General features: G+C 48.1%; 8 protein-coding genes across 8 annotated transcripts; 3 read left to right on the top strand and 5 right to left on the bottom strand.

Moving 5' to 3' along the window:
- Positions 1-9: 9 nt before the first annotated feature.
- On the bottom strand, positions 10-1,359 carry BDQ94DRAFT_43867 (GFA family protein). Its single transcript, XM_026775770.1, has 5 exons — positions 1,072-1,359; positions 933-1,010; positions 813-859; positions 570-753; positions 10-510 (listed from the first exon to the last, which is right to left on the bottom strand). The coding sequence occupies exons 1-5, from the start codon at positions 1,300-1,302 to the stop codon at positions 199-201; spliced, it is 852 nt and encodes a 283-aa protein (XP_026631432.1). The 5' UTR covers positions 1,303-1,359; the 3' UTR covers positions 10-198.
- Positions 1,360-1,885: 526 nt separating this feature from the next.
- BDQ94DRAFT_165554 (putative C6 transcription factor) lies at positions 1,886-4,067 on the bottom strand (the record flags this gene model as incomplete). The annotated part of the gene is made up of 4 exons (XM_026770344.1): positions 1,886-2,269; positions 2,332-2,608; positions 2,667-3,081; positions 3,143-4,067. 4 exons carry the CDS (start codon positions 4,065-4,067, stop codon positions 1,886-1,888), a joined length of 2,001 nt encoding a protein of 666 aa, XP_026631431.1.
- Positions 4,068-6,257: 2,190 nt separating this feature from the next.
- BDQ94DRAFT_165553 (uncharacterized protein) lies at positions 6,258-6,771 on the top strand (the record flags this gene model as incomplete). Its single annotated transcript, XM_026770343.1, has 3 exons — positions 6,258-6,301; positions 6,415-6,682; positions 6,736-6,771. The coding sequence occupies 3 exons, from the start codon at positions 6,258-6,260 to the stop codon at positions 6,769-6,771; spliced, it is 348 nt and encodes a 115-aa protein (XP_026631430.1).
- A 363-nt stretch (positions 6,772-7,134) lies between these two features.
- On the bottom strand, positions 7,135-8,107 carry BDQ94DRAFT_165552 (uncharacterized protein; the record flags this gene model as incomplete). The annotated part of the gene is made up of 2 exons (XM_026770342.1): positions 7,135-7,203; positions 7,304-8,107. The coding sequence occupies 2 exons, from the start codon at positions 8,105-8,107 to the stop codon at positions 7,135-7,137; spliced, it is 873 nt and encodes a 290-aa protein (XP_026631429.1).
- A 1,684-nt stretch (positions 8,108-9,791) lies between these two features.
- BDQ94DRAFT_179544 (Tannase/feruloyl esterase) lies at positions 9,792-11,649 on the top strand (the record flags this gene model as incomplete). Its single annotated transcript, XM_026773410.1, has 4 exons — positions 9,792-10,134; positions 10,193-10,232; positions 10,291-11,264; positions 11,331-11,649. Exons 1-4 carry the CDS (start codon positions 9,824-9,826, stop codon positions 11,647-11,649), a joined length of 1,644 nt encoding a protein of 547 aa, XP_026631428.1. The 5' UTR covers positions 9,792-9,823.
- A 242-nt stretch (positions 11,650-11,891) lies between these two features.
- On the bottom strand, positions 11,892-14,401 carry BDQ94DRAFT_133832 (uncharacterized protein). The gene is made up of 2 exons (XM_026764365.1): positions 13,953-14,401; positions 11,892-13,894 (listed from the first exon to the last, which is right to left on the bottom strand). The coding sequence occupies exons 1-2, from the start codon at positions 13,985-13,987 to the stop codon at positions 12,085-12,087; spliced, it is 1,845 nt and encodes a 614-aa protein (XP_026631427.1). The 5' UTR covers positions 13,988-14,401; the 3' UTR covers positions 11,892-12,084.
- Positions 14,402-19,733: 5,332 nt separating this feature from the next.
- BDQ94DRAFT_165549 (uncharacterized protein) lies at positions 19,734-21,066 on the bottom strand (the record flags this gene model as incomplete). The annotated part of the gene is made up of 6 exons (XM_026770341.1): positions 19,734-19,887; positions 19,937-20,127; positions 20,268-20,377; positions 20,434-20,515; positions 20,565-20,690; positions 20,737-21,066. 6 exons carry the CDS (start codon positions 21,064-21,066, stop codon positions 19,734-19,736), a joined length of 993 nt encoding a protein of 330 aa, XP_026631426.1.
- A 1,866-nt stretch (positions 21,067-22,932) lies between these two features.
- Positions 22,933-24,015, top strand: BDQ94DRAFT_165548 (uncharacterized protein; the record flags this gene model as incomplete). The annotated part of the gene is made up of 2 exons (XM_026770340.1): positions 22,933-23,466; positions 23,539-24,015. The coding sequence occupies 2 exons, from the start codon at positions 22,933-22,935 to the stop codon at positions 24,013-24,015; spliced, it is 1,011 nt and encodes a 336-aa protein (XP_026631425.1).
- Between the last annotated feature and the right edge of the window lie 127 nt (positions 24,016-24,142).

Genomic DNA, 24,142 nt, shown 5'->3' with positions numbered 1-24,142 from the left:
GTTGAGGGGCATCCATCCAGGCAAGGGACGTCACGGGTCCGAGTCCAATCAGGCACCGCCCATTAGGAGAATGCCGATCGGATCGACGGCATGCCCGTGCGGAGTGCCTGAACAACAACATTGTGACCAATCTCACAGCATGATTACAATCATATTGCTCCCTACAATCTATACACAGTATTCACCACTGTTTCCTCATCAGCCAACAACATACCCCTCCGTCCCTTCGTCCGTTCTCTCCACCTTCAAATCCGCCCACTCAACCCCATCCAAAACCGCCACTCGTATCGGCACAATAGCCAACTTCTCCTTGACAATCTCCTGCTTCTCCGGCGGAAGACTGTCCACCACCGACTGGGGCGGTCCATGCAACTTCATACCCACTTGCACACCGCATATCTTGCAGAATTGGTGTCCGGTGAAGCCCCGTCCAAAGCAATACTCAGTCAAGCTCTCTTCGCCGTGGAGAGTAACCTGTGATCGGTGGGGATATATGCAGATGTTTGCGTTCTGAGGAATTAGTTAGGATAGAGTACTACTTATGCAATGAGATGAAAGGTAATACATACCCGCTGGCAGATACTGCAATTATCCTCCTTCACTTCGATCTCCGGCAGTGGCTTGGTTTGGATGGAGAGACGGACTGCGGTGCAGTGGCAGCTGCCGGTGTAGATCTTCTCAGATGGGATTTCAGTGTTGATATGGGCGGGTTCTGTAGGAGAACTACCATGCGATGTATTGTGCGGAGTATAGCTAAAACGTTGAGTCTGGTATACTCCCCAAGGCATCTGTATGTTTGAGAGCGAGCTCACCTCTCAACTCTCAATTTGAACGGATTAACCCCCAACAACGCCCGCGCCTTCATCCATAATAGTCAGTCAGTCAGTCAGTCAATTGATACCCTCCCCCAGAGCACACGTCAAATCTCTCACATTAACCCCTACCCCAACCTCCCCCGACGGCATCTTATGTCCACGAACCAATATTCCCGTTCCACAAGTCGGACAAAACTACAGTAAGACGCAGTTTAACATTGATTCAACACCACCAGAACCTAGCAGCGCTACTTACCATGTGCTCTCCATGACTCCCATCACCAGAGTAGCAAACCAACTCCCCAGCCCCCCGTGTAACTTGAAATTCTTGTTCAGCAGGGAAAAGCCACAGGTACCCCTTCTTGGCACAGAGGGTGCAACGACATGCATGCACTGTTTTTAAAGGGTGGGAAAGATGTAGTTCAAATTGAGATAGGCCGCAATGGCAGGTTCCCTTGTATTGGTGGGTGTCTGGAATGGGGATCATTGGGGGGTTGGTTAGTCGGACGGGTTTAAAAGGCCAGGGTAGTTAGATGATAGTGGGTGGCAAGGGAGCAACTAATAAGTGCAATCTTGAGGGGGTTGCCAGATGATATATGATGAGAATAGCATCCTTGTGAACAGGTGGCTGGCTTATCATGGAAGGATTGATTGGTTCCCCCGCTTGTGGTGGCTTATCGTCTGCTTACTGGTCCCTTGACTTTCCATCACCGTGTGGTTGTCAGATAACGAAACGAGTGAAATTGAACAGTATCGATTAAAGCATTAAGTAAACACATGTAGATCCAGAAGGAACGCATGGGGATAGATCAACTCATAAGCCGGCGAGAGCCTGGTGCGCGAAGAGGTAGCAACGTAAAGAGAAAAAAAAAAAAAAAAAAAAAAAAAAAAAAAAAAAAAAAGCATTCCACGATCAAAGAGAAATAGAGCAAGAAAAACATAGACATCGTATGCTTTTATCGAAGCAAGGGGGTATTTCATCAGTCATCATACTCTGTAAGTATCCAACAAGAATACTTCTACTCATCATGGGGCAGTCGTAAATCATCATACCATACAGCGCGCGCTGATCAAGCCCAGGAACCTCTTCGCGAGGTGTCAGACGCGCTGTCAATCCAGCGGAAAAGATCGGTTCCATCGTCCAGAACAACAATCTCTCCGTTCAACCAGTTGGTTGCCAGAACATCGGGCGGCAGGGTAGCCGGCAGTGCGGGAGGATTGACCGATAGGATTCGATCCAGGATACTCGAGATGACCCTTCGCGCGCGCTGACAGACCTCATACATGCCATCGTGCGGGCGGACAACATACTGCAGGTGCGAAGCGAAGACAGTCAGTTTTTGGATGACTTCCGATCGCCGGAAGACGCTGGCGGGAAGCTGGGACTGGGATTCGGCTTGGCAGAGCAGCTCGATTGCTAAGACGCCGGCTGCTGGGACACCGAAAGACGCAGCCTAAAGATAGGTAAGTACAAAAGCGCAGGAAGTGCAGGAAGCGAAGGGGTGACAGCACGCACATTATATCCAACATTATAAGTTCCTGTTCTCGAGCCGATCTCCTTGCCGATAAGCTCAAGGATCGTGCTGAGAATGTTTTGTGACACACTGACCAAGCCCTCGGATCCGCTTTGTGCCCGGCGCACGAGAACGCGGTAGAGGAGGAAGTCATTGTAGAGGAAGTTGAGATACAATGGAACGAGAACGCTGCTATCGTTGGTGTCCGGATCACTCGGGCGCCAGCGGAGGAAGCCAGGCAAATCGTTCCATGTCTTATGAGATTGCTGCGAAACCTCCCTATAATGCACATTAGCTCCGATCCGCAGTCCTCAAATACCTGTTGCGGCACACTTACTGGACTTTGCGCGGCAAATCCTCAATACGTCGGCTCAGAGACAGCTCTAGGATCTGCTCTCTCGTAGATCCAATAAGAAGGGCGATGCGCATCCACGCAGCCTGTCCCACAATACCCTGGGTGTTCCAGCCAGTCTTGTCAAGCAGGCTGATGGCAGCCTCGCGGACCTTTGGCTCCGCCAGTATCTCTTCGTAACTCAAATCTAGAGGAAACTGCACATCGTAGTAGCGCCAGCTGATCTGAGGAGGCCTTCCCAAGAAGGTTGCCAGCTGCTTGTCAATACTGTAAGCCCCGGCAACTAGTCGCTTGCGGAGTTCAAGCAAGAAGAACGGAATGCGTTTCTCCTCAGGCGCATTATGACTGAGCGTAAACACTGTCGTCGAAAGATCGGCCAGCCTTCTCCAAGCCCGAGGATCTATATCCTGATTAGCACAGTTCCCTAACACCTCAAAGAAAAAGACCAAACAAACACATACCATTCTCCCCACACAACAACGTCAAAAGATGGATGTGCTGAAAAAGCAACCACCCCAACGGATCATTGACAGCCGTAGAGAGATCACAAAATTGCAAACAAGCATCACTCGCACTAATAGCCTGAGCAGCAAGTGACTTCTGATCCCTCGGCACATTAGCCTCACTCGAACGGATAGACCTCCAATCCCGCTCAAGCATAGCGCCCTGACCAACAATCGTAAACACCAGTCCAATACCCTCCCACCGTCCAGAAATCCGACGAATATAGTCATCCGGCGACATAGTTGGCTGAACAGCCAGTGGCTTGGAACTATCCTCAAAGATCTTTTGCGACCAGCGAAGCAAACTCGACTGCAAGTCCTTCGCATCCGCAGCCAGCGCCCCATGTAAATCCTCCAACGCCTCAAACATCCCGCTCACCAGCCGATGACCCAGGACACATCCCTCGGGCCAGACCTCGACGGCCGTTTCAGACAGTCGCTCATACAGTGCGAAATGCTCGAACAGTAAGGTGAGCAGTCGAGCGCCAAGCTGGATCTGCTTCGTATCGGGCCGAGCCGCGGAGGGCGCATCAATGACCAGGGAGCGTTTGAATTGGTCGCCAATGTCGCTAAAGGTCGCTGAATTATTGGTGGCGAAATCGAAAGATAGTTTGTCGTCGCCGGCGTTGAAGGAGGCTCGATTCTGGAGAGCAGCGGAGTCGGGGCGGGGTTGGGCTGTTTGGGGACGAGGTGATGCGGTGGGCGAGGGAGCATTGTCCGAATACCAGGTACGAGAAGCCGGAACGGGCGTGTAAGCACAGCTGTCTCCCTTGTTACGACGGACGCAATTCTGGCATGTTGGGGTGGCACCATCGCAACGGATTTTGGCTTTGCGGCAGGGCTCGCATGGCAGAGCCTGCCCGTTGCGGCGGGTAGAAGTCATTGTCAGATTCGGAGAAAGGGAAAGGAATGACGGGGTAGGGGAGGGTGGAATGAGGGAAAGAGAGTTTAATTGAAGGTTAACATTGCAGTGGAAGGAAGGGGGAAAAGTATTTAACACCTGCAAGTCATGGATGATAATCTCAGCTGGCTAAAATGCAAGTGGCAGGAAATCGAGCACAAACCATGAATCAATGGAAATTATCCCGGAGGTTGGATGCCCCACTAGCCCCGATCTGGCCTAGTGCCTCGTCATGGGATGCGGGGCCCCTGTTACTAATTTAAGTCAATTCTCATTTAACTTGGATCGATCCAGATCAACTTAAAACCTTGGTATATTGTAGTCCAGTAGTTGATATGCGTGTATACTTCTACCATTGTTTAGGCTATCTACTTTGCTGGTCAATGGCGCTATTGCCATGGTTGGGGCTTAACTTATACACCATATCACAATACTGAGGAAACTACAGCCTTCGATAGGGTAGAATCTATGGACTTGTGGAGTTTTAGAACAAAACAATTGTCAGTCATGTTACTTTCGGCGTACGTATCTTTAATTCTCTAGAATGGACCGCACAATCAACATGAGCTGCTGTTGTGGCGGAACAATTGCAGTATCAGTACCGGTGTCACTGCCGACATTAATCCTACATACTCATTCAAGCACCTCAGCTAGCATATCCTCTCCACAGCTGACCAGATCTTTCATGTTCCCTATCCTGCACTGCATCAAATTCCAAGGTATCCAGACATAAGGCGAATTTCATGGCTGCTTCACACTTCATCGTGTGACAGTATAGCACCGACCCAGTAGTAGTTCATAGTACTAGGCTCATGGGTCCTACATATTCACAAAACATCGTGAGTAATATGCCATGATATCGAGCGGCTGATCAATGTTATCACATAGCCTTATCGCATTATGTCTCCCACTTTACCTTATGGGAACGGAAATTAGATCCATGTGATAGGTAAGCGAGAGGGCGCGAGGAGGATAGATTTCATAAACCAATTGCCCCCGATCCTGCAGAGGCAACATCATTCGCATCTCCAAAACACCGGACGCTTCGATATTTCTATCGGTATAGTGCTGCAGATTACGATAGCGAGTATGATCTAATGATTCCATCATGCCCTTCACCTCCAAGAATCTCCTTGTAACATGTCACATTCCACTCCATGCGAACTCGTTCTACTCAATAAAAAAAAAAAAGTGACCAGGCCAGCCAAACTCCAAGCCGACGATTAATTCAAAGTATCAGAATTAGTCCCGTAGGGTAGTCCAGCAGTGTACTCTAAATAGGTACCTGCTTAGCTGATTATATGAAAGCAATAAATACTGCTTCATCTCTACTAGTAGGATAGCTTGATATTGTCATTAATACACCAAGAACCATGCTGCGTCTGGTCCTGAGACAGGATCAAGCAAATAGGATCGGAGGGTCAATAAAGTGCTCAGTGCTTGATCAGCCACCTTGAACGGAGTAGTTGTGTTTACAGATGTAACTATTCCTCGTACCTGACACTACTCCAGCCCATCGGCTTTCCTCTTTCTTCTTCACCTCGATCAACCAAGCGCCCCTTCCGAATAAACAGCCATTTGATCACTGCAGCTTTTCTCAACCATGTCAAACAAATTCTTTCCCACTAAACAGGACTAGCCCAACTGTTCACTGAAATCTTATCAGTGTCGCTAAATACTGGGCTCAACCAAAATGCCGCTTTAGAGGATCCTATGGACAGCCTGCTGAGAGCCTACTCAAATCCACGATTACAGCAGAATGGCTCAAGATTCGAGTAACTACGTATTTCTGTCATTTCTCCTATACCCTGCTAGACCAAGGCTAATCTGGAGAAATAGTCATGTTAAGCCTCCGATTCGCTCCTATATTGGTAGCCACGCCTAAACTTACTGACCGCTCACCCGTTCATACGTAAGGCTGTCTCCAAATGTGGAGACCGTATTCGCAGAAAGGCTAGGATACCAGGCTGGATCTTGGATGCGCTCTTCCGTTGTCATGCTTGCCACGAATTACGCAAGAGGCTATGTTTGGCATGCTCCTCGGGATTGGGACGCTTGCTGTACCGTGGACACAGCGATCGATTCCTGATCCCACCTCCCGGGATACTTGGCCATGGAAGGTCTAATAGAGTTAAAGTTTGCGATCGTGGCGCCAGCTCTATACTACTCAGCATGACTATATGTAACGCCAACCTCTCGCGCCGACATTTGCTACGGTATCTTGCATCTTCTTCCTCACAGCCTTTATAGTCATCCTAGTGATGCTATCATGACACGGTCGGTTAAGTACCGCCTTGCTAACACATAACCCTATTGACTTATGGTCCAGAACACCAGCCGCCAAATATATCTCCCTTACGAACGCATTGGAGCCGCTGGACCCAGCGGAGGTAGATCATGTCTACAGCGAGCTCGAGCCAGCAGATCCAGCTCTTTTGGAAGGTGAATGGGATATGCATGTCATCGATACGGGGCATCCTGCGCAAGCATTAGCGGAGGACATCCTTCCTCTACTGAGTACCATGGACTTCACTGAAGATGCTGAGAAGGTCAGACAGTGCTGCGTTCCGCTGTTGAACATTTCTAATTGGCCACCGGTAGGTCCATAAAATCAAATTTCACGGTGCTGCTGGGAGTCTGATCATCCCAGATGATCAAAATTCGACGCGACGTTTTCGCTACGTAGATGCAAGTACCATTGCCGCTACCAATGGTTACAGGGCATACTACGGTAATTCTGGTGTTCTCCATTTCTACCTTACCCGAGCAGAAGATTCGTGCTATATAGGTTGAAAATTCTGGTAGTTGCCAGTCATTGTCTTCGCATGGGGTACGTCACTATCGCATTACGCGACCCGCCACAGCATAACAGGCAAAGCTGTTGTATTATTATTTGCATCGAATTATAAAAAACATGGACAGGATTGTTCAGTTTTGAGCGAGTAGCATCCTTATCTTGGCTAAAGTCTTTTCTGCAGCAGCGACACATACAACCAGGCAATATTGTCATGGTTTGAACCTTACTGAGCCCAAATTTGCAAATTCTGGATTAGCGCCACCCAAGGCCCTTCATACCCCCATACCCTAGCCAGATCAAGAGCTGCGTTTTGGGCTCTTTCTGTGAGACACATACATCGATCAGTAAGCAGCAAATGCATGAGATACTCATTGCGCGTCTCTACGGCTTGCCCTAATGGGGTTTTACTGAAAGGTAGTACCTCGTGAAGCTGCAGCAGATCAATATTATGGCGGCTCAGCATAGCTTCGACCGCTCCGACGAGACCTTTTCGGACAGCAATAGCGAGGGCTGATACATTTGTGGTATTCAGCGCCAAAAGGTCAATGCGAAAGCGAAGAAGATTCTTGACCATACTCTCGGCCTCACTATTGAAAAGTGCAACATATAGAGCTGTATCGCCCAGTGTGGTTTTCACTTCAAGCACTTCAGGCACCATGGAAACAATCAAATCGGCAATTTCAACGCAACCTTTTCCATACCGTGCCACGCGAAGCAAAATCATCTCGTAACCACTGTTTGGCCATTCAGCGAAAAGACCAGGGGGCTGCTGCACGACCTTTCGCAGGAGCTCCAAGGAATCGGAGAGAAAGATACTGTCCAGAACGTTGAAATAGCTAAAGCTGCTGCCAGCGTTGATTAGCATTCGGATGATGGCGTCCTGGTGACCAAAGCTGTCACTGAGAGGAGCGGGCATGACATAGTCAAGAGGCTCTGCAACGAGCCAGTGGCCTCTTGTTTTGGGGGATGCACAGTACGTTAGCAGTAATTCAACACACCCGGGCTGCATATGTACTACGGCCAGGGAAAGTAACGGAATCCCCGCCAAATTGTATCCGTCAGCGTCCAGACCCTCGTCAAGTCTCCTTTTGAGCCCTTGGACGTCACCATTCTTTATCTGATCGACCACACCACCAGGATGAGTGGGCTCGAAGATACATGTCGGCTCTTCAAGGTCACAGAAGCCAATGCGGTATTGATGTGCCGCCTTCTCGTAAATGGACATTTCAAGCAGTTGGCCTGGCGTGCAATTATTGTCACGGTATCTATTAGCTTCCCATTTCACAGAACTAAAAAAGTCTTTCCAATCGATTATGCTGAGGGCCTGTCTCACCGGTAGGCCGAGGCAGTGCTCGATGTGATGGAGGAGCTCAGGCGGCCAGATTCTGGGCCTTTCCTGGGCACGTTGTTTCCGAGGGAGTTTTATAATCTCCATGGTTTATACTTGGATTGGGGGAATAACTGGAAGACAGAATCAGATATTCCAGTGCAGTCGTTGCGTCGATGCTGAGTACATGGACATAAAAAGATAGCGCAGGACAGTGCCATATGTACGTAGTATAAATATTAGAAGATGGCATTGACTAGGCTGTGCTTTCAAAGATTGTGAGTAAACATTTGCCCCTAGTCGACACTCACCGGCAATAACCTCTCCTCTCAGTTATTCCAGCGGAGATAGCCACCACAATACACTTAGCTTTGGTGCTTCCTTAATATAACCCAGTTATTCACCTTATTTGATAAATGTACCAGATTTTCCAACTTACAAAGGTACGGGCGTATCTCGATAGTTGGCATTGGAGATCCCTTCACTTCAAAATTCTAGTTAGAGCTGTAACTGAGTCGCCATCATCCTAAGTGTGGGATTGAAGGAGATATGTCCAAGCATAGCAGTGAGAAAAATTCAGAGCCATCTCTTCCAGAGCAGAACTCATGAAGATTTCGCAATACTGCGATGTATCCCCATCCGGACAGGCTCGATAAGGCTAGGACACCGCAGCGCAGGTGGTACCTTGATCTCCACTGCGGGATGTCTGTTCATCTACCTCTGACGATCTGTTACTGCGGATATACAACGCTTATAGAGCTTGAGTGTATGCTTATTCTGATGCCTAAACGATGAAGTAGCAACTAAGCTCCAAATGGAGAGGAATCGGACAAACCGGCGAATTAAGCTCAGAGAAGCTCATTAGCATCGGAGTTAGCACAACGAATGATCGTGCAATGCTGGATGTGATCAGGTAATGTAATGTCGATCGCAAGTATCAGCTATGCAGCTAGTCTCTTTGTAGCTTGGTGACGAGCAGACTGATTCCTTATGCCCTGCTGGAGTAATTCCACTTGCATCAGATGGTATCTCCACGGTGATCATCCATGCCTGAAGTAGACTAGTCTCCGCAGCGCCGCCTTATCAGATCGGAGATCCACTCCCCGTTTGAAGCTTCTTTTGGAGTAACTACACCCTAACCATCTGGGGTACGCCCAGACAGTTTATTCAAGGGTGTTGCACACATTATATACACCAGGGCTCGACTGGAAGGTCATTAAGTAACATTATGTGCTACTACCTGTCCAATTTTACCAACAAGGTTGAACTGACTATTTGAAGCACTGCCCCATAAACCCATAAACCACAAGAGAATGGGACGCATCATATCAACTAACTCCATAATGCCAAGTATCGGTCATAACGAGTTCATATCCCTCCTCGGTCTTCACCTCTCAATTCAGCAACGTGCCTGATGATCACCTCACCACTCCAACACCGCATCATCCACCTCTATGCCGTACGATGCTTCGGCCCGTCTTTCTGCAGAGGATATGACGCGTCTACCTCTGCTCAATAACCACAATGGCACATAAATAGCAGACATCCCCTCTGGGTCTTCAATCCTCATCAGCAGCTCATTCCAGTATTCAATCGACCGCACCTCATCACAACATGAGGTATCAGATCCCTCTGGCGGCGTTTCCCCTCATGGGGCTCACCGCGGCCACTGCGATTTCCAGCACCAACTGCTCTGCATCTGCATTCCAGAAAATCATCGATGCCAATGGCACCGAAGCTCGCGTTCAATGGGCCACCTACGTGCCAGAAGGTGGTTCTCTCAACCCTATGAACTACACCTCCGCCTCCGAGTACCCGACTGGCCTGCCCGAGTCGTGTGCCGTGCAGGTCAACGTCGCATCCGAGGGTAACTCCAGCTACTTGGTTGGCGTTATCTTCCCATACAATTGGAACGGACGCATGCTGTACGCCCTCCCCAATATCTCCCTTCTAAACCACCATCACTTTACTGACACACCCCAGCTCCGCAGCAGCAGGAGGCGGCATCAACTGGGTCGACATGGTACTTCTCTCTCCCATACCCATCCCTATACCCAACGCACTCACTAATACCTCCATAGGGCACCGGCACGCACTACGGCTTCGCCGCCGTCTCCAGCAACCTGGGCCACGAAGGCATCGACACAGCGGGCACCTGGGCACTCGGCCGCCCGCAAGCCGTAATCGACTGGGGCTACCGCGCCTGGCACGGCGCCACCACACTTGCCAAGCTCCTCATCTCCGGCCGCTACGGCAGCGGTCCCGCCTACAGCTACTTCTACGGCTGCTCCACGGGAGGCCGTCAAAGCATGAAGAACATGCAAGTGTACCCCGACGACTACGACGGAATTATCGCGGGTGCCCCGGCCTGGTGGACCACACACCAACAGCTCTACAACCTCAAGCAAACGACCTACCAAGCCCCGGCCAACAGCTCACACACCATCCCCGAGGAAATGTTCCCCGTCCTGGCCGCTGAAGTCCTCCGCCAGTGCGACCCGCAGGACGGCCTCGTTGACACCATCATCTCGAACCCCGAGGGCTGCGTCTTCAACCCATCCACCCTCGCCTGCAACTCCACCAGCGCGCCCAACACCTGCCTTACCACAGAGCAACTCAACACCCTGTACAAGATCTACAACGACTGGGTCGACACCAACCAGACCTTTGTCTACAGCCACCTCTTCTACGGAAGTGAATCCTCCTGGCTAGACGGCAACATCGGCCTTGGCGAGGAGTCTACCATCTCCCAGCAGTACTGGTTCCTGCGTGATCTCATGGGCCTGGGCGATTCCTTCGTCTGGCAGGATCTGGATTTCAGTACCGTCGAGCTAGCGGACCACTTGAACCCCGGTAACGCAACAGCTGGACAATACGATATCAGCGAGTTCGAGAAACGCGGAGGCAAGTTCATCCATTACCATGGTCTGTCGGATAGTTATGTCTCTCCCGGAGCGAGCACGTTCTACTACGATCAGGCGAAGAGCGCCGTGCAGGCGAACGGCGTGGATGATGTGGATGATTTCTATCGCCTGTTTTTGATTCCGGGAATGGAGTAAGCCCTGACCCAGTTAACAATATACCCTTATGAAGATCTATGCTAATTGAAATGTGGTAAAAGGCATTGCTACAACACCCCCACCGACATGAACGCCCCCTGGTACATCGCAGGCGCGGACCAAGCAGCCTACATCAATACCTCGACGTGGAGTGTCCCCGGGTACCGGGATGCGAAGCACGATGTGGTTCTGGCCATGATGGCGTGGGTGGAGAATGGCACGGCGCCGGATAGTCTTGTTGCCACGGTGTGGAAGAATATTACCACTGCTGATGAGGTGATCAGACAGAGGCCTGTTTGTCATTACCCGTACCAGGCCAAGTATACTGGGAAGGGGGATCCGGATGAGCCGGAGAATTGGGAGTGTAAGTTGTTGTATTAGACGACTTATTTTTGGAATGTTAGGGGTGAGGTGAGAGGAGGAGGTCTGTTTGTTGAGTAGGATGTGAAGAGATGTTGTACTATTTATTGTATTCTAGTTGAGGTGTGTTGATTATTAATGGAATTTGATTCCGGGTCTTGTGATTATTTAAGTATAATGGGTTGGCTTACCCTTTGTGGAGTAGTAAGTGGAATTTAACTATAACTTAGTGTGCTTATGCGTAGAAGTCATTTGTAAATGCAGTATGCGACTGATGATCATTGAATAACTTGTTATCTTGAAGAGCAAGTGGGTATATTCATCAACTCCTGTCAGCTAGGAACCGCTATGTCACACCCAAATACTATGCAATCTAGCTAGATGGCCTTGTCCCAAACTCCACGCCTAAGAAATAAATCCGAAAGTTACAAAATATGTTTTTTTAAGCGGGTATCATCATGGCCGTCGTTCAGTCACAGTCCAGCGACGCTTGTGTCCTGCTTCACGGTCCTTGCTGAGCGGTGCGCTACCCCAAAGTCCGCGCTGGGAGAGCGTTCGCTGTGGCACTTGTTTGGCAGAGGTCGATTCCTCCACCTTGGCCGGCAGCGAGCTTTCCCCAGGCACCGATGGCGCCGGGGCAGGCCAGCCAAAGTTGGGCACGATATCGTCCTCTGGGCCATCGGCGGCGCTGGACCCCCAAAGCCCGGGGGTCCTAGGAGTGACAGCCGTAGAGGGTCGCTCAGCATTCCAAGGAACAGTGCCGGGGCCAGATGTCGACGAGGGTCCGATGATGAACATGCCTTGTGACATGGATGGGCGGTTTGCAAGGCGGTTCCGGTAGGACGAGATTGAGGGGGAGGTCACCTGGCTCGGAGAAGAGACACGTGACGTGCTGCCAGCGATGCGGAGATGCTCGGTTGAAGCCACCATTTTCATGGCATAATTCTCCACGCTGGCTGGCTCGTTGGCCCCCTTCGTCTGAACTGGTCCGCCAATGGTATTATCTTGAACCATTTCGGGCATGTGATCATTGCGGACCGCCAAGGTGAGAGATGCAGTGCCGAAATTTACTTGGGATTGCTCCCCGGACAGCGCTGAGACCAATGCATTGCAACCCGCCCCGTGCGTAATGAGGACCAAAATCGTCTCCGTATCGTCATCCGATTCATTACGGGAACTGGCCTCGCCAGAACTGTCGAGCATCTGAGAATGTCGTCGGGGCCGACCGGAAGAAGTTGACTCGTAGTCTCGATACCACGCAATCATGCGGTCGAGCCCGGTGCTGAACCGCGTATGCATCGTACTCCATTCTTCGCCGTACTGGCCTCCATCGCCCCAGTTCTGCTCCCCGTGCATACTGTCCCATTGGAAATCGATCTTCACGCAGGCGTCCCGAGCATGCGTTACATACCCAGCTGGAATGGGGTCCGACGGGGAAATCGCATAGCTGGGCGTTGGAGGCACGTAGGCGGCATCCGGAATGGAGGGAAGGTTTGTGTTGATCTTGCTGAGCAGCCGCCGTCCGCGAGTCGTTTCAGCAGCGCTGAACGTGTCACAGCTGCCAGCGCGGGACCTTTGTGCCTGCGTCTGACGTGTACTGGGTGGGGCCTCCGTCTTTAACTTCGCTGTCACATCATTGGCGGGAGAAACCGGAGTAGATGCACTCCCCCAGCCACCAGGGAAAAAGCCAGCGGAGGGTCTGGGGACGATGTCCGCCTCGGGAACGAAATTATGTTCGCGACGCAGCAGCTCGAGCTTTGCAGCAGTGATCATGCGATCCGAATTTGGCGGCGGGATAATCTCGTCAAAGTATCTAGGGCAAAGCCACTCTCCAAGGAAGGCATCCACCCGTAGCAGACATCGATGGTCGCTTGATGTAATGGGTCCTGGGGTCAAGGCGGAATCCGAATTTGACTGAACTAAGCCGGGGACCTTCGATAGCTGGTTGAACTCTGGCTCGCCCGAATTCTGACAGATCCCTGAGCTGACCGCGATGGCTGTCTGTAGACATCGAGTGAAGGGAGATGTGTGAATGATGATTCTGCGCTTCGGTTTTGGCTTTTGTAGACGGTCGGAAGGCGACTTGACACTGTTATCTCCTTGTGTTGTGGAGTCTGGTGAGTCGTCCAAAGACTGGATAGCTTCGATGATGCGAGCCCCCAGAGCCCGCGACTGTAGCCAACCGCCATAGGAGAGGGGAGGGTCATAGGGGGTAGGTGAAGTGAGATGCCAATTCTTGTCCGCTACATCCAAGCGAGCGCCATGTCTGAACAAAGATAAGGAGTTAGCTCTCGATGTTGTATCAAAAGAAAAAGTGGATATACCTGGCGACGATGATGGCCGCAGGGAATTTCCCCATGACCGCAGAAGTTCTATGTCTGATAGATGATTGAGATGATTGAGATGCTTGAGACGCTTGCGATGCTTGCGATGCTTGAAATGCTTGAGACTCCTGAGATGCTTAAAGAGGCAAGAGCAGAGGGCGCGAAGGAGAATATATAGAAGGCGATGAGAAGAGATGGGAAGAAATGAGGAGGTGGACACCGACAACAATGAAGGTGGAGGGGAAAGTCCCTATTGTTTCTATTGAAGGCCCGGCGGGGTAAAGCATTAATATTCTCCAGCCACGATCACAACGCGTCACACCCGATCCCAGATCTCACGAAAGAAGACGAGGGAGAGCAAGATCAGTGGCATGGTGATGGGATGAGGCAGGTTGGAGTGCGATCGGCACTTTCACATTATTTTTTTCTTCCCAAATGGCAAACTGATGGATGGTTCTGCGCGCGTCACTTTTCTTTTAATTGTTTCGTGCAGGCGTGGAAGCCCCCGACTTCAGGCCGCCACTCTTTTTTTCCTCCGGTTGCATGTGATGCGCCTGCTGCCTAGCCTGTTCTGGAGGCGGTCAGGAGCTAGCCGGTCATTAGCTTGTTTTACTGCCTGTCACGGGATTGCCGATCCTCGGCTGTCGTCGGCTCCATTGGCGATGTCGGAGATCCCCTTTCTTCAGTTACTGCTTTCATGTCAGCCACAAAATAGTATGAGATACTAATTGGAGGTGCTGTGTAACTGGAGATACCAGAACTATGCTCATTCAACTTCTCTCCAGAGAGCTCAGCCACAGGTGAAAGCCGCCACAAACCTGAAAGTGAATATGAATCCAAGTATCTGTCGAGTCTCCTCTGACTGACATCACTTCAAAATTGACCCACATGATCCAATAGCTAGGTTTGTCGCACTGCAGTCTGGGTTGAGCAAAGAATCCGAAATTGACTCGGAAGTCTATTGGTGGTAGTGAGTGCTTGTACTCAAACAGCAGAGCTGCCCATCAATCTTAAGTAGTTTTTCAAGAGATCAGAAATTATATATATCAGGATCTAGCCCTTCATAAATACCGAAGAGATAATAAAGCACAACATACAATCATTCTTATAATATCAATTTAATAAAATCTAGTATAATAGAAAAGTTCCTGGGGACTGACCTGGTAATAATATTACCCAAGAAGTAGTCAGGAATAGGATATACATTTTACTGTTTATTTCAGTTACTATTATATGCCGCTACATCAAAAATCTAGATTAGAAATCTAAATACTAGTTTACAGAGCTTCTCAAGAGCTAAGCTAAATATATGTGTAGAATAAATAAAATATATCTACCAATTCTGACACGACTTCTCGATAATGAAGAGAATAATAAGAAAGAACAACAGTAACTACTACAAGAGTTTCAGAATATTGTTTAAGTTATTATCCTTCTTGCTGTTCTGCTTTCTATAGATACATTATCTGTGTTTCTCAAGATAGAAGTGGAACAGATTAGTAATTGATTGGATTCCTTTCGGTTGGTTCTTAGTATCTCCAGGAATAAAAATCAGCCTATTAAGATTCTCCATCTCTCATTTCCGGAATTTTTGGTCTAAACTATAACTAACTTCCGGGTAGATGCGCTATCTAAAAATAAAGATATTTTAACTTGTCTAAGAAGTATGCAGTATCTGCTACGAAGAAATATCTGTAATCTAGCAGGATCCCGGAGTATATAAAACAGAAATTGATCCTCTAGATATTCACGAATGTCTACTATCAGAATTATAATACTCTTATTACTACTGGACGCATTATCTTAAAAGTAGCCACGCTTTATCTTTAAATACAAAAGGTATGCAACTGTTCCTCCATAAATATTTTCTTCATTAGATAGAAGCAATGAGCCTGCTGGGGCTAGTGTCAGAAATGATTAATATACTTGATCTTCTCCGCACATTTATACAATTATGTATATGGTGGGCAGTGACTCCTGAATGAATCTGATTGGTATAGGATGATCTTCATATTCCCCTGGCCGAATTTTTGCATGATGCAAAGCGCTTTGTCCTAAAAAAATTACCAGATAGCGGATGTAGCATCACTTCAGATTTATTATGCAGGGCTGGTATTTGCACCTCGAACGGCAATATTCGCAGGTTGTTCCATCCAGAGCTTCCAGATTGGATATACCAGTTACCGCAGGTTCAGGAAACTTGGAGCGCAGTATTACAGACTCTCGAGGGCTATACAGACCTAGTTCATTCAGTGGCATTCTTATCCAATGGCCGGTTAACAGCGTCCAGCTCGTTTAATAAGACAGTACAGCTCTGGGACCCAGCCACAGGAACTCTAGAACAGTTATTCAAGAATCATTCAAGGTCCGTTCAGGCAGTGGCCTTTTCTCTGATAATCAGCTGCTAGTATCCGGCTTTTATAATAAAATAGTACAGTTCTGGGACCCAGTCACAGGCGCTCTACAAGAAATCTTAAGCACTAATTAACTTGTCACGGAACTCGAATTTTCGCAAGATAGCTCCTATCTTTGCACCAACCTAGGACCGTTCAAGGTTCAATCTAGCTGTGGCAACCCTATCTCCAATTCACTCAACATGGTCCCACGAATCTCTCTACAGTGTGCATGGATAGCTTTAAATGGGAAACAAGTATTATGGCTACCTCCCGAGGCCAGTCCTTCTTGTTAAACAACAAGATCAAATACACTTGCCTTAGGGCATGCGTCAAGCCGAGTTACCTTCCTAGGATTTTGGGATCATTAGATTTCAATGCACTTTCCTAGTCTTAATTTCTATATTTTCTAGTACCCTGGCAAAAGAAGAGTACGGGAGAGAGATGAAATTTGTTTCTACGTATTTCTCTCAAAGGACATGATAAATTACTTGGTTCCTCAAGATTCAACACGGGGGCGAATCAGTAGGGTCTTGTTGCCACAGTTCTACCTGGTCAGCCAGGCGCAGCCTGAAAACCCACAATCTCCTGGATCTTATACACTCAAGTTCAGAACCGGCGCCCGGGTCTAAAATTCGTTAATTTTTTTTTTTTTTTTTTTTTTTTTTTTTTTTTTTTTTTTTTTTTTTTTTTTTTTTTTTTTTTTCCGAATCCGTTGCTAAGACCGCGCTAGTCCTCCCTCCGACAGGTTCAGAAAACCGACTGGCTGAAGCCGTTGCTAAATAGTGAGTGCGAGCCAGTCCATATCGGCAGTGCATCCTTGGACACGCAAGCAAACAAAGGGAATGAGTAGAAGATCCGGGCGCCGATTTTTGAATATCAGTGTAACAGTCTCCATCCTGCGTAGTTTCAAGCACTATAGCATGGTCTTCAAGGGATCTCCATTGTTCTTCTAGTATCCTGTCGTCATTGAAACATTCCATCTTCCGATTTTGTGAGTCCTCCAAAGGTTTGATCACCTTCCCTTGAGCATAATGGATGTTTAGATACAGTAGCACCTTATGACAAGACTACCTTTCAGGTTTCCGAACTGAAGCCGATTTTATGGCCATTATGGACAGCCGCAACAGTGATAATTCTGCCCTGACAAGGCCTGCTAGGTACAGAACACTGGTTGGTTGATCAGTTGATTTCCCTGACTCCTCACAAAGTAATCAATAGAAGTAAGCATTTGATCCAACATTACTGCCTATATATGAAACCAAAATATTAAGATTCTTACTATAATCTTTTAATGTAAACGTAGTCCGTACTCGGAAAGGGCGAAGGACAGACGGATTACACTATATATAGATGCAGCCGGCTCAATCGAATTCCATCATAAGGTATGTAGGGATGCAGTAACACTATTATGAATTTCACGCGTGCGAGGCCACTTTATGATATAAACCGCCGTTCGCCCACCCCTAGATGCTAGAACACCTATTCTCCTATCCAGAAGATAATAATGCTACAGAATGTCACACGAAAGGTCATTTAGAGAGCCTATGGCTGATCCAGCGACCCTCAATATGGAACTTACCAAGATCAGAAATACCATAAATGAGGAGCTCCCTCATATTCACGCTTTTGTTGATGACGCCTAGTCATTAGTGGAGACTCAAGGAGTTCCCAACCCCATTTGACCGCATGGGCGTACCCTTTAACATTTAACTAAAGCTAACTTCAGACTTAACTCTAGTATTATATAGATAGATCTTATTATTAGTAAGGTGGTTAAGGTGGTCAGTTATTAGGGTCAGAAGTTAGTTATATTATGATTGATATACATACATACATACATACATACATATATATGTATATATATCAATCATATCGTATTTATGCATGTTATACATCACCACTGATATGGAGCGGATCCGGTATACCAGAAGGCTTAGTTTCAATCATAAATACCCTACTACCCTCGTACAGGCTCGATAGCAATTAGTTAGATAGCAAACTTTATGTCTACTAACGCAGCCATCGAGACCAAGAAGGGGGTGTAAATGCCATTTTTTCTACAGGACTGGGTGGTGGTTACGCCGACTCCGCCAAGATGGACCTAACCCCTCCTTCCCTTGATTTGTATGGGGGCCGGCCGCCAACTCTGGGCGGATGGTGCCCGTGGTCCTAGGAAGCGTCATACATGAGGAGCGGTGGATAAGCGACGGGTCGGGGCAATTATGTCACCGAGAAAGTATCCGGTGATTTGAAATGATAGTAGTTTCCAAGTTGATTTCAAATGTTCCCGAGTGTATGGAGTGAGAAGCCCCACTGCGACCTCCGTGGCTGAGATCAGAGCTCAATTGGTGATCCAATATCTCGCCAGGTAAAGAAAAACAACCATACTTCGGGTAGGTTACTTATTTAAGTACCGGTAGTCTAAACCTGTTCAGGCAAGTCTACCGCACAGCCTAGTCTAGTTTGGTACAGTGGGGCAACGCAAACTATTGACATACCACTGTATGTGATTTTAGATACGAGTTCTCTTTTCGCAGATCTAAGATGGCACTCATCAAGTATATGAAGGACCTCAGTTTTTAGTCACTACATTAAATGCCACCAATTTCTGTCTAATTCCCTTTGATAAAGGATTCCTCCCCTCTATCACGGCTTGGTATCCTTTTCCATCGTTTCATTCGCTGCCAGACAACGTTGCTGCCCCCTAAGCCATGACAACTCCGATGATAATGATGAAGGGTCAGGCCTTTGTCGGGCGGAAAGCAGGAGAGGATCACACTTCTCTACGGAGTCCTGGTAGGTGTACGTCTGCTAGGACAGTAAAGGCTTGATGACGCCCATTCTTCTTAACCCATCCCATGTTGCCCTTCGTACAGTATGCAGAGGATTGTCTCCCTTTGATTCCGTGGTGATTCCTGAGCATATAGCCCGCTTCTCAGGGCCGCAGCCCCCTGAGAAGTATGTATGAGAAGTGATACGAGATAGAGATACTAGCCTGAACCTACGGATGAGGTGGAAGGATTTTGATTCAAATGTCCGGACCCTATTGCACGTTGTAGTTAAATGCGGCCATCATGGTTCTATCCAGTCCCTTCTAACACATAACCTTGGAGCAGTCGACATCACTCTCATTTACGGTAGCAAAGCTATTTGGTTGTTTCAAGAGAGACAGAAGAATTAACCGTCCATGCATCGCACGAGATTGCATGACTAGGTATAATTTCCATGGCAAAAGATATGACTGATCAAACGATTCGACTCTCGACCCAAGTCGAATAAGACCTATCTCCTCTGCAACCTGCCCTGACATGATCAGGAATCAGTTTGCGAAAACAGAGGCGGGCACGGTCGCTATGGTCATGTGCTAACTTTCGAAGCAGCACCATTAGAAAGCACCATTTCTCTGTGTCCTTTCGGATTTATCTGCGTTGCTCGAAAGAATAAGATTAACTTCTTCGTCCATGACTTCGAAAATATGGTCCGGCGGGAACAAAGGCTTCCATCCGATTTCATAACCATGCTTGGCCGTAAACGTGCACCTACAATTCATTAATTCGTGTTCTCAACATGAGGTCTAGGTACACTCACTCTCCACTCAATTGAGGAGCCACCATATCCGTTGACGACTTGAGTGTCTCGGCCATTGCGGCAAGCACCTTCTCATCGGCGGGGTGGACAGCACTATCTTTTATCAGACCTCGTTTGAACAAAGCAGCCCCGATGGATGCGTAAACATCCTTCCAGGCAACCCGGCCGCTGGATGCGAGATAGAAGCCCTCCTGGCCATGGTCGCAGTCCTCGGACGAGAGTATTTTCTTAAGAATGGCGATGTACAATAAGGCATTATCTACCACATGACACACTGGCCAGGATTAAAACCGGTCAAAACAATTCTCTCGCCTATTGGGAGGTCACTTACCGCCTGTTGGGACTCGTTGAGGTTGCGGACGTGTCCCGTAGCCCTAGCAGTACTAACTATAGCAACAGTCTGAATAGAGACCTGGTTGCCGAATCCTTCACCTTTGCCATCTGCTTATGATAAAAAGAAGTCCCTTGCATGATAAGTATAATAAAGCAATACTTACAGACCATACAAGGGCAGAAGATATAGCTTCTAACACCCAGACTTTCGCTCAGCTCAACAATCTTCGTGTTGGCACCCACAAGCTGTACTAGTCAGACACAGAGGTATATAAGCAAAACAAACATGATATACCTGTTGTAATGCGGGGAGATCGGTGTGTTGCGACTTCTGCAGTTCAAGCAGACTATGCTCAGTATCAAGAATGGTCCTATCAACGGGAGCACCCGCATGATCAGAAAAAGCCTTGGCTCCACTGGTCTGGCAAGCATTAGTTAAGTTAACAGGAATCGGCAGGGATACTTACATGCAGAAAGTGCACCACCTGCCCGGTCTTTTTCTTCAGTTCGCTCAGCGCTCTTATAAAGTGCTCTTGACATGTAGAGCTGTATGCATCGACCAAAGAGAATACGACATTGATTTTATACTTCTGAATATTGTCTAGTACACTTTCGTAATCATGGATGTCGAACACCAAGGGCTCAGCAGCATATTGCTTGACTGCGTGGGCTTGGTCGGGATTCCGTATAAGCGCGAATAACTTGTGGTATTTTGGGAGGGGTGCATTCTTTAGCCGATTCAACAATGTTCCTCCGAGATAACCGGAAACACCAGTGATCAGGATGTTGTATTCCATAATGCAGACTCAGGTAGGTAGAAATGATTAGAGTATAAAAGGTCAAGATAGATCGGTCGATATGAGGACTATATATAATATTTGACCTTCATTGCTGCGAACCAAATGATTCCTCCAAGCTCCATTCGCTAAGCCTCGCTTGGAAAACCACGTCACCTGAATTCTCCAAATTTATTTCCCCCAAACCATTTTCCCCAAAACGCCTAAAAAGGCCGACCCATCAGGCTATAGAAACGGCTCGAAATTGACGCTTGCGTGATTTTTTTGTTCATCTTGGCGCGGCCGACATTGTGACATCAGTGCGAGATTGGTTTGTAAAAGTCTCCGAGTGTTTCCAGGTACCATGGGGACGCGAAAGCAAATGCATCCTAGCTTTTGATCGTGATTACCAATACTTGATGAATCTGTGCCGGGAACAACTGGCACACGGCGGCAACATGCAACTTTCCCCGCCTGCTGGAGTATTTCTCACCGGGGAGCGAGTCATTGGCGCACTCGTAGGTTCGGTTGGTTGACGGGAGTCGACGTTATTAATACAGTAATAATCACAATAATATACAGCATCGCTTTTTGCTGGGGGGTTTGTAAATTATGTGTCTAGCATGCCATGGGGATCTCGCACTTACTCTAGACGCAATCTACTCGTCGAGGACCTGTGCATGACGTCACCACCAGATGGTCAACAAAGTCTCCCCTTTGACACTGGCTGCTCCTCTTCACCAGATAACTTACTTTCTTTGGCCAGGTGTAGTTACGGTCAGGACTTCCGATAGAATTGTTGGCTCTACACAAAAGTAGCTCGTTGAGCGGGGTACGCGGGATAAGCAACTTGGGAAATTGATATGTCCAGACCATTTGATAACTATACAGAGCCACAGTCATGTACCAAAGATCATTGTGGCTAGCGGGTTTCTTAAGATGCCACCGAGTATGAACACAGTTGGTTGCCAACTATAATCATGTATTCGTCGAGCCTATTTAACCGTCCTTTCCATTACTACTTCCTCAGCAGCTATTCACTGAACCCCTAGATTGATCGCTGCCATGTCTCGACAACGTCCCCATACAGTATGATTGGTTCTTTGTCGCTGAAGTTCGAAACATCTTCAAATATAGCCTTGGAGTCTTCAGCCTTGCAGGCTTCAGTTAAGCCATTCATGCTATCCCAGGTGAACATAGCTCCAACCACAAACGGTGCATCGCTAGATGTGAATTGAACTACCCGCCAATCCTTCAATCCATGTAAGGACCATCTCTCGACAGCAAGGGTCATATGATTCGACAAATAGTATTGTAAGTCGAAGGCCGCGTCTTTAGGGTAAAGCACATTGCGTTGACGGTCATGTTGAGATTCTGGAAGCGGAATGTGCCGAAAAGTAATATGGTAGTTATTAACTGACTAAATACCATCAACTACATTATTAAGCAAATCAGTAAAGTGGAGGCCAATATTCGGTAAGTTGTTGCTCCCTAAATGTCTCCAGGTTTACGGGAAAATACAAATCCAGCCATGCCTCGGAGGTTTTCCCGAGAAGTACCTGATAGTGGACGGAACTCGGCAGCACACTTTTTTGGATCTCTGAGGCTTAACTTACTATAACCCCTTCTCGGCACCCTTCTCTCGCACGCAACTGGAAGAAACTAATGATTAATAATGAGCCAAGGTCTCTCTCCAAAAGTGCCACATCACCGATTGATAACCCCAAAACGTACGTCATCACAAATATATCTATAAGAGTGAGCTCTAGTCCATACAGAACAGTAAGAAGTGGGGAAAATTATATCAGAATTTTGTCTTCCCATACACCATTCTTTCATACGAGCACTCCTAAAAAGTCATTATCACAAAAAGGGGAACAAAGCAAAATGCCTAAGATCGTCGCAATTGTCGGTGCAACTGGTACCCAGGGTGGTGCAGTGATCTCTGCACTGGAGGGTAACCCTTCTTTCCAGATTCGGGCGCTCACACGCAATACCAACAGCGAAAAGGCCAAGGATCTCGCTTCCAAAGGGATTGAAGTGGTAGCTGCGGACCTGAATGACGAATCCAGCCTGGTAAAGGCCTTTGCCGATGTCAGTATCATCTATGCCGTTACCAATTTCTTTGAGCCCTTCGCAACGGTCGGGCCTGAGGCAGCCATGGAAATCGAGTATCAGCAAGGGGTCAACCTCGCCCAGGCTGCGTCTCAGACTCCGAGTCTGGAGCTATACATTTGGAGTACACTTCCCGACTCGCGCACACTCTCCAGCGGGGCGGTTGTGGTGCCCCATTTTGCTGCCAAGGCTAGGGTGGATGAGTTCATCAAGCAGGACCAGGTTTTGTTATCAAAGACGGTTTTCCTCTGGGTGACTTTCTATACGTCCAACCTCTTCTATCCTCCTTTCGCTCCCGTATATGCGGTAAGTTCGCCCTCCCCGTGGAACTCTCCTTGTCGCCATGGCAGTAAACTCATTTTTACCCGCATTGAACAGAATTCGATCGGCAAATTCGTCGCTTTTACTCCAGTGTCTGCACAGACGAGGATTGCTTCCCTCGGTGCGATGTCTAATGTTGGTACTGCTGTTGCAGGGCTAGTCGAGAATGATGGGCAAACTTTATGGACCAGCAAACTCGGCGCTTCATCCAGTGGGGCCAAGTATGTCATCGTAACCACCACTTCTTATACTGTCCAGGACTACTACTCCGCATGGGCAAAAGCCATTGGAAAGGGTGAGGATCAGGTTAAGGTTCTGCCAATCTCCTTTGCGGACTACGAAGCTCTCTTTGCGGAGTGGGGAACCGAGTTGGGCCTGATGATGAGATTTTGGGAAGTCGCTGGGCCTGAGAAAATCTGGGCCACTGTTGGCCAGACTGACACCCTCATCGATAGCCGGGAATTGTTGGGGCCTTGCAAGACATTGGTCGAGACGGAGGAAGCATTTGCTCAAGTCTCGTGGGACAACATATAAGCCCCGATTCTGACAATTATTCCTGTTGATCACTGAATTTCTATCGCTCTGTATTGTTCCCGGGAGCATGTATCTGTGTTGCAACATCATAAACCACCGATTTTTTTTTTTTTTTTTTTTTTTTTTT

Source organism: Aspergillus welwitschiae (assembly GCF_003344945.1).
Source record: "Aspergillus welwitschiae strain CBS 139.54b unplaced genomic scaffold BDQ94scaffold_2, whole genome shotgun sequence".
NCBI lineage: Eukaryota > Fungi > Ascomycota > Eurotiomycetes > Eurotiales > Aspergillaceae > Aspergillus > Aspergillus welwitschiae.
Note: the sequence above shows the minus strand (reverse complement) of the source record. Positions and strands in the feature narration are given on the sequence as shown.